The following is an 8,622-nucleotide window of genomic DNA, read 5'->3' as shown; positions in this document are numbered from 1 at the left end:
TGTTTATCCTCTAGAGGGTCGCAGGGGAGCTGGAGCCAGTGTCAGCTGACATTGGGCCAGAGGCAGGGTACACCCTGGACAGGTCGCCAGTCAATCACAGGGCACATATAGGGTACAGGGTACATATAGACAGACAATCTTTTACACTCGAATTCACACCTACAAGCAATTTAAAGTCCCCAGTTAACCTAACCTGCATGTGTTTGGTCTGTGGGAGGAAACCGTAGTACCCACAGAGGGGCCCCAGCTGGCTGGCAGGTTCAAACCGTTGTGAGCCAACAGCGCCAAAATAACTTTGTTAAACTTATTTCTTTGTACTTCATCACTCCACGTCTGACATGAGAGGCTGCACTCATGAGCTGAGCAACAGCAGTTAGAGCTCTAGTTTTCCTCATTTTGAGGTCTCATTTTTGTGTGTTACACCTGATCGTTCTTTAATTTCTTTAATAAATGGAGTATATCTATTACATCAGATGTAGAAGAATGTAGAAAATAAAGTACAGTTTTGCATAATAATAGTACCACCTTTTTTAAACTTCCAGCCCTCCCGCTGTGAGGCAGCTAAAGAAACTTGAACTCTCTCCTTGTTTGTGCAACAGGAGAAAACAGCCAGCAAGCAAAACTGTTTGATTGATGACAGCCTGAAGCGTCTCTCTGTCCTTTTATAACCACCTACTGTTAATACGTCTCCAGACCTCCTGTGTCCGACACACAAATATTGCTGCACAATATCAGTAACAGTGGTGGCTTGCTTGACACATTTTCTCATTAATGGCACTACTACTATTAAATCTGAAGTAGTGATTCTAAACTGTACATTTTTATCCTGTCACATTAACTACAAATAATCAATACTTACAAGTCCATAAGAAATACCTCAAGTTTTCTGATCATGCAACAGTTGCTTTCTGTTTCATTTCAGTAAATATAGTTTAAATAATAATTCACCTTTAAGAAACTGTGAACGTGACATATATGTTTCATTATTTGATCAGGCAGCTGCTGATAGTTATCAGACTGTTTTTATTGGAAATGAGACTGAGCAAAACTGAATTTCACATTAACAACAAATTCAAATTCAGAACACATATTTGCATTTCACTACATATATTGCTGCAGCGTGTGACAAATAAACCTTTAAATCCTTGGTCCTTAATTTAAATGAATTTGGCTGAACTCCTGCATCATACTGAGCTGCAAATATACAGTCAGTGTCAGTTTATAAAATACTGTACAAGTACAAATTTGAGGTACTTGTTAATCTGGTTATTTTTTCAGTTAATTGATTAGTTGTTTGGTACATAAAATATCAGAAAATGGTGAAAAATGTCGATCAATGTTTCCCAAAGCCTGAGGTGACGCCTTCAAATGTCTTGTTTTATCCACAACAGTTCACAACCCAAATACATTCAGTTTATTGTCACAGAAGATTAAAGAAAGCAGAAAATATTCACATCTAAGAAGCTGGAATCAGAATTTTTACATTTTTTTCTTAAGAAATTACTCAAAACGATTAATTGATTATCAAAATAGTTGGTGATTAATTTAATAGGTGGCAACTAATCAATGAATCGATTAATCATTGCAGCTCTAAAATATTGTACTTTTTACTCCACTAAACACTGTAACTAGTTACATTATAGATTAATACTTTACTTCCAATCTGTATCTATATCTTATAGGCTAAAATAAGAGACACTGTTACAGATCAACCAAACAGCAGTAGTGGAAAGTAACAAAAGCACTGTACTTAAGTACAGTTTTGAGGTACTTTACTTGAGTATTTCTATTTGATGCTACTTTATACTTCCACTCCACTACATCTCAGAGGGAAATATTATACTCTCTACTCCACACTTATTTGACAGCTTTAGTTACTTTTCAGATGAAGATTTGACACAATGGATAATACAACAAGCTTTTAAAATAAAAAACATTAAACCAGAGGTTTCCAATCAAGTACGGTTCTTCATGCAGGACTTTTAGTTGTAATGGAGTATTTTTATATTGCTGTAATAGTACTTTTACTTAAGTAAAGGATTTGATTACCAAATATTGTACTGTTCACTCCCCTCAAGTCACCTGACATCTCTAGAGAATAGCTACTTTACAGATAAATGTTACTCACAATCTGTATCACCATCTTGTAGGATAAAATACATTGTTACAGATTAACCTATCAAATAGTTTAGCTATGTGAAATAATTAAAATTAGTTCTACTTCATACAAGTAATATAATGCAGTTTATATATAATGCATCAATAATACAAATCCAAAATTGTAATATCTGGCAATGTAACAGACAGGAGCCATTGTGTCTGAAGTGTTTCATACTTTAAGCACATTTTCTGATAATACTTTTAGTTATGTAACGTTTTTCACATTGTGGTATTAGGCTCCTTCCAATACTTAACTCTTACATAATATTTAGGGTCAAATTTGACCCATTTTTACATTTCAGAGCAGTAAAAACACCCTTAACACTTTTGTCTTTTAGCCTCAAATGTTATGACTTCTCCTAATGTGACCCAGAATATACAAAAATGGAAATATTTCAACTTTTTAAAAACATTTTTTGTTTTGACTCATATTTATTAAAGAAAAATAAAAAATCACTATTGCACCCTTCACATTCAATATAATTCACTGAAATTGTTATGTTCTCCTGTGTTATGTGACATAAGACCATTATATAGTGTGTTTGTAAATGTTTTTTGCTCCATACACAGAAAAAAAACTAAAGAACAAACTCTCTCTGCTCTTTGAAAGCTTCATTGAGGATTAATCACCAATTTTATCTGTGACTGATGAGGTATTTATGAAAGATTTGTGCTTCAGAAATTTGGTATAGAGACTAATTATGACTGTGAAGTGTACAATAATACAATAGTAGTGTACAATAGTAAACAGTATGTAAGGGTTAAGTACAGGATCTGAATATTTTGGTCAGTGTCAAGTACAATCAGTAAAAGACTGATGATGCGCTCAGTTGCCCTCTTAGTGGTTTGTGCAGCAGTGACAGTGCGACAGGAACCGGAGGAGGAGGAGGAGGAGGAGGAGGAGGAGGAAAAGGAGGAGGAAAAGGAGGAGGAGGATGGATAGAGTAAGTGACGACGGTGTCACAGTTTACCACTAGGTCAGTTTCACGGTATCTAGCGTCGCAAGCGTAAACACACAGAGAGGGAATAATAGAGGTAGAGCGGTAACTAAAACACCACAAGAGTCTTAACTGTTGGTCGGACAACTGTCTTCTCCTTCTTCTCGTTGTCGCTCCTTGGGAGGAGAAAGGAGGTTGAGGATATTATGGCTGCACTTTCCCCACAGATCCGAGGACTTCAGACAGATGAGGAGGTAAACTAACGCCCCTGTCACATTTGCCAGCGGTTAATGAGCCCGCTCATGTGACCGCGTCGGTAGCCTGCTGGCTAACTAGTTAACGCTAACCGCTGCTAAACTGCCACACACGGGATTGTCATGGAAACTAGCCTAGCGAGCTAACTCACTAACTTATCTAACTATAGCTGCTTCACTTAACGTTATTTGTCTTTTTGGTATTGGGCTTAAATGCGTTACTCATTGATAGAAAAATCGATGGAATTGATCACCTCTACTTCCCAGCTAATGCTATCACGATTTCACCAAATGAAAGAGCCCTTATGTGGTGACTTTTTCAGGAAATCAGGAAACCAACAGGCTCCGGAGCCGTTAACGCCTCACTGTTGGCCAACGGCTGCCGCCAGGTTGTTGTCAGACCAGGTGTAATGTTGTTAAAAGGCCTTGTAGAGTCTTTTTGAGCAAAGCCAGAGTGATTGATTGCGAAATCCCTGGATGACTCACTTAACTTCACAGTAAAGTGTAAGTGAGTGTGGGGCTATGGTGGGAAACGAGAATAAGTGCCAAGTATTGTCAGGATGTTACATCATCTTGGACAGTAAACAACAGTGATTGTTCTGGGGGGTAGACACAGTATGCCAGTAAAAACTATCATATACGGTATATAATACACTTGCACTGACCATTAACCTTTAATTGTATTTGTTTCTTTTTCTTACCTTGCTGTTTTTGTATTTTGATTTATGTCAAGTGTCTGCTGTAACACTTTAATTTCCCTTTGGGATTAATAAAGTATCTATCTATCTATCTATCTATCTATCTGTCTATCTATCAAAGCACAATCATTGTTAATATTTAGAGTATAGTAGTTATGTAGTAAATGGGCTACATTTTTATAGCACTTTTCTAGTATATTGATCACTCAAAGTGCTTTTACAGTCACACACATTCATACACTGATGGCAGAGGCTGCCATGCAGGGTGCCAACCTGCTCATCAGGAGCGAAAGCCAAAGCGCATTAGTGTTTCTAATGCTCACTCACCCATTCACACACACACACACACACACACACACACACACAAAATTTTTGGTTCAGTATATTGCCCAATGACACTTTGACATACAGACTGGAGGAGCCGGGGATCGAACCACCGACCTTCTGATTAGTGGTGGACTCGCTCATCCTCCTGAACCACAGCTGCCCCCAAATATAGTTTTTAGTTTAAGTTCAGTTTCCAGTTAAGAATGAATGTTTATTTATTTTAGTTTTTAGTTATTTACCTCTTTGAGTGTCCTTATGTTGTTTGGTCTGTGATTTATGTGTCATTTAGCTGCTGTAACACTCTGATCTCTGTCTTTAAATCTCCATCAGTTACCCAGGTAGACTTTGTAAAGATGCCATTATCACATTCATAAACTTTGTTGTTGTTGTTGTTGTTTTGTTATTTAAGGATGAATCCAGAGTCCTAAAAGTGAAAGTCGTTTCTGGAATTGGGCTGGCCAAAAAAGATATACTTGGAGCCAGGTAAGTCGCTGATATGTAGCACTTATTCAAGGCCCAACTAACAACTAGTTAATCTGTTTCAGGTATGTTTTAATGAACTGTTTCATTTATAAAACAGCAGAAAATAATAAAATGTCTGTCACAATTTTCCAGATCCCAAAGTGACTCAAAGATGTTAAAATTACAAACATATATAAAAGAGAAAAACAGCAAATCCTCACATTTGAGAGGCTGGAACCAGAGGATATTTGACATTTTATAATTTCTTTATTTTTTTCATATTTCTACATAATTTTCAATTATTCACCTGATAGTTTTAAGTGTACTTCTGAGTATACATTTTATTCACATTTAATAGGTCATGCCATGCCTCACGTTTCTTTCTGTAAAATGAATGTCATCATCTTCTTGTGCAACTTCGGTGACCTTTTTCCCCACAGTTTTACTCATTACGGTCAACAGTAAAGCTGGACAATCACAATGTGCTGAAGCTGCATCCTCTGAGTTTTGTGTAGAGCGACAGGAAGGTGATGACAATATTTTCCAATGAGACAACAGTCCGTGTTTGTCTGTCAGTGAGCCATGAAGTCAGTTTGTGTTCTTCTCTGTTATTCTGGTCAAGTCAACCATTAAGATCTTAAAGTAGCGTGTTTGAAAGAGAGACCACAGGTTTAATTTTTACAAATGTTTAGTCCTGATTAAGTTTTTATTGGGGTTGTAAAGGCTCACAGTACATTAGATTAGACATTATCTACAAGAAAAAGAGAAAATACTGAATTCTTTAAACATAACACAGGAATCGAGAATTCAGGGCATTCATTTCACACATTTTTCGCTGGTATTTTCTTCTACGCAAACAGCTCAGACTTTTGAAATGCTGGAAACTCCTCCAAGAGCAGGAAGTGGTAATGAGTGTCGATTGAAAAAAGCCCCAGAGAGTTCTCTAAATTCTCAAATATCATTCTATTTAGTTCACTGTACACTGACTAATAGCTAAAAAATTACAAACATTTCATGTATTTAAATATGTTTAGTTTTATTGTTTTTCAGCCTCTTTATTCCTCTTTCTAAAAACCCTTTCACACCAAGTTTTTGCGCTACTTTTAGTTTTCTTTAAATTATTTATTTGAAAAGCATTTAAAATTTGTATTCATAACATTTAGATGTAATTTAAGAACAGCATCTACAATAATTAAGAATGAATGAATTGTCAGTTCTGTCGGCTGTTCTTCTGTCTCATCTGCTATATGTTCAGTATTTCATGTTATGCCAGAATTGCTTTATTGGTATCATTGTAATGAAACAGCAGTCACTTAATACATTACCAATCACAAGACATTGCTGTAGGCCTGAAGTGGCGATATGACCGGGTAATGAGATGTGACTGATTGATGTGGTTTTAATGCATGTCATAGTGCCCTAAAGCGTTGAGAAATTAACGGTTTCAGTAAGCAGCCAGAACCATTATGTTAATGTTTCTCAGATCTGATGTGATCAGATGAAGATGTAAAGTATTTTGTTACCATTTAGACATGAAGCAGAGGACAAACCACACAAACCACTAATACAAGAGCAGGAAGTAGATGTAACTGTGTAAATCTTTTAGAGCTGGATGTCTGTCCCAGAGCTGAATCTAAATGTGTCTCTCTTTGTGTGTTACAGCGATCCATATACAAGACTGTCCCTCTATGACCCTGTCAATGGAGAAATAACAAGTCTTCAGACTAAAACAATAAAAAAGGTGACAAAGTGAACATGCACATCTGCAGTTACACCTGTCTTTTATTAGTTGACTCATGTTTAATCTTTGTTGTTTTTTTCTTTCCCCTCTCATGTAACCTGAAGACTTTGGACCCAAAATGGAACGAAGAATTCTTTTTCAGAGTAAGTGAAGAAAAATGAAAATTCACCAAATGTGAACATTTTCTTTTTTTTTTCCTCACAAAGTGAACAGGAAACTGGATTAATTTACTTTATACTTCATAACATTTGACCATAAAATGCTAAAAATTCATGGGCTTCGTTGATCCTGGCTCATAGTTGCACACAGTAGTTCAGTATTTTTGAGTTTACAGTCTGTATTATGTTTCAGGTTGATCCCAGGAAGCATCGTCTGCTGCTGGAGGTGTTTGATGAGAACCGTCTGGTAGGTCATTAAGATATGTTAAACCTTTTAGTGTGTCGTCCGTCAGACTGAAAAAAGTTTGGTTTTAGCTTGATGTGCTGGACAATATTTGTCTTTTTTTTATTGCTGTAGTGCTGTTTATTTCCGACTAAATCTGTTGAGATTGTGAGTTAGTGAGTGAAAGTAGGTGGACTCCACTTCAGAATACATCAGTGTGTATAGAATACTTTGTTCCTTCACAGCCAGTGTTGAAGTCTGTTTTCTGACGTGAAATGAAAATATAAATCTTCATCTTCCACAAGTAAATTCAAACATATCATTTCATTTTTAGTGCACATCACTTTTATACACTTCAGCACACCTTCACCTGCTGTACACGATACATAATAGGTTTATGTTATCATGTATATTGTACTTAAAAGCCTGCTGGCTCTGTAGACTCTGAAAGGCCTCAGATAATGAGACAAATATTGGAATCAATTTAAAGAGCTACTCCGCTGTAGACATGTCTTAATTGATAGTTGCAGTGTTGACAGTTGTAACAAATTCAGCATGTTGGACACAGTCCAAAGATGTTCAAGCTACTGTAGGAAATAGTCTCACACAGGTTTGGAAATTTAAAACAGTCAGATTCGCAGATGCTTCGCAGTGGAGCTGTAAACCAATATTTTAAAATATTCTGTTTAGTAACCTAACACACCATAATCAGTGCTGAACAAGGGAATGTGTCATATTTCTGCAGATCGAGTACAGTGTCAGCCTGTCAAAAATACAGCTGCCCTTATTTTGCCACGACATATGTGATATTGTTGGAAACTGGGATACTTTATTATTCAGAGCTGTAAATACGGGCAAATCTGGCTACCTTAAGATCATCCTCATGCCTGTTGCTTACAGTGTGAGGTGATCTGTAGCTAAGTAGTTTTTGTTATAAACACGTGCATAAGGTTGTGGTTTGTAGCAGGAGTTTTAGTAAGAAGTGATCCAAGGTTGTCATGTTTTGGTAGAGTGAGTTAGGAGAATGGAGGCTGTAGAGCACATAGATGCCATGATAAAACGGTTGGTGCACAGCAAAGTAAAAGCTTCTAGGAGAAACGAGTTGCAGCATATCAGTTGAGCTGCTGACCCAGTTTCATGCTGACGTGATGCACAGCAGGTCCTGGGACACCTGAGTAGCCAAACCACAGTGACACATTGCTGTTGTGTGAGAATTGCGGCTAACTGGGCTTTTTCTGTATGTAATGTAAACATAGCCAAGACGTTAGCCAACACAAGCGGCCCCAGAGTCCTGGTTTTGACCCCACAAAATATCATCTCAACTAGAGCTACAAAGATTAGGTGATAAATCTGCCATCTGGAGTCTTCTGTACACACAACATCCACTGCATGTCTGTCCATCCTAGAAGGGGGATCCTTCTGTTGCTCTTCCTGAAGTTTCTTCCATTTTTTTCCCCTGTTAAAGGGTTTTTTTTGGGGGGCAGTTTTTCTTTATCGAATCAAGGGTCTAGGGATAAAAGATGTTGTATTGCTTTGCAGATTGTAAAGCTTACAGAGGGAACATTTTTGCTCTTTTTTAAGCAAAAATACCAAAAATGTGAGGATATGAAGCTTTCCTTTGTCACACATAATAATAATAAACAGAATTTTTGGGGGATTTT

The 8,622-nt window shown here is 37.0% G+C and overlaps 1 protein-coding gene across 1 annotated transcript in view; it reads left to right on the top strand.

The window, feature by feature from the left end:
• Window positions 1–2,290: 2,290 nt before the first annotated feature.
• nedd4a (NEDD4 E3 ubiquitin protein ligase a) overlaps window positions 2,291–8,622 on the top strand; it is a 29,619-nt gene continuing 23,287 nt past the window's right edge. The window contains exons 1-5 of the mRNA XM_042410049.1: window positions 2,291–3,352; window positions 4,787–4,860; window positions 6,502–6,580; window positions 6,685–6,723; window positions 6,932–6,985. Of these exons, the coding sequence (XP_042265983.1) occupies window positions 3,305–3,352; window positions 4,787–4,860; window positions 6,502–6,580; window positions 6,685–6,723; window positions 6,932–6,985 (294 nt within the window). The 5' untranslated portion in view covers window positions 2,291–3,304. The remainder of the gene's footprint in view (window positions 3,353–4,786; window positions 4,861–6,501; window positions 6,581–6,684; window positions 6,724–6,931; window positions 6,986–8,622) is intronic.

The sequence above is a fragment of the Thunnus maccoyii genome, chromosome 1 (genome assembly GCF_910596095.1).
Source record: "Thunnus maccoyii chromosome 1, fThuMac1.1, whole genome shotgun sequence".
Taxonomy (NCBI): domain Eukaryota; kingdom Metazoa; phylum Chordata; class Actinopteri; order Scombriformes; family Scombridae; genus Thunnus; species Thunnus maccoyii.
This window is presented reverse-complemented; position numbering and strand designations above follow the sequence as displayed.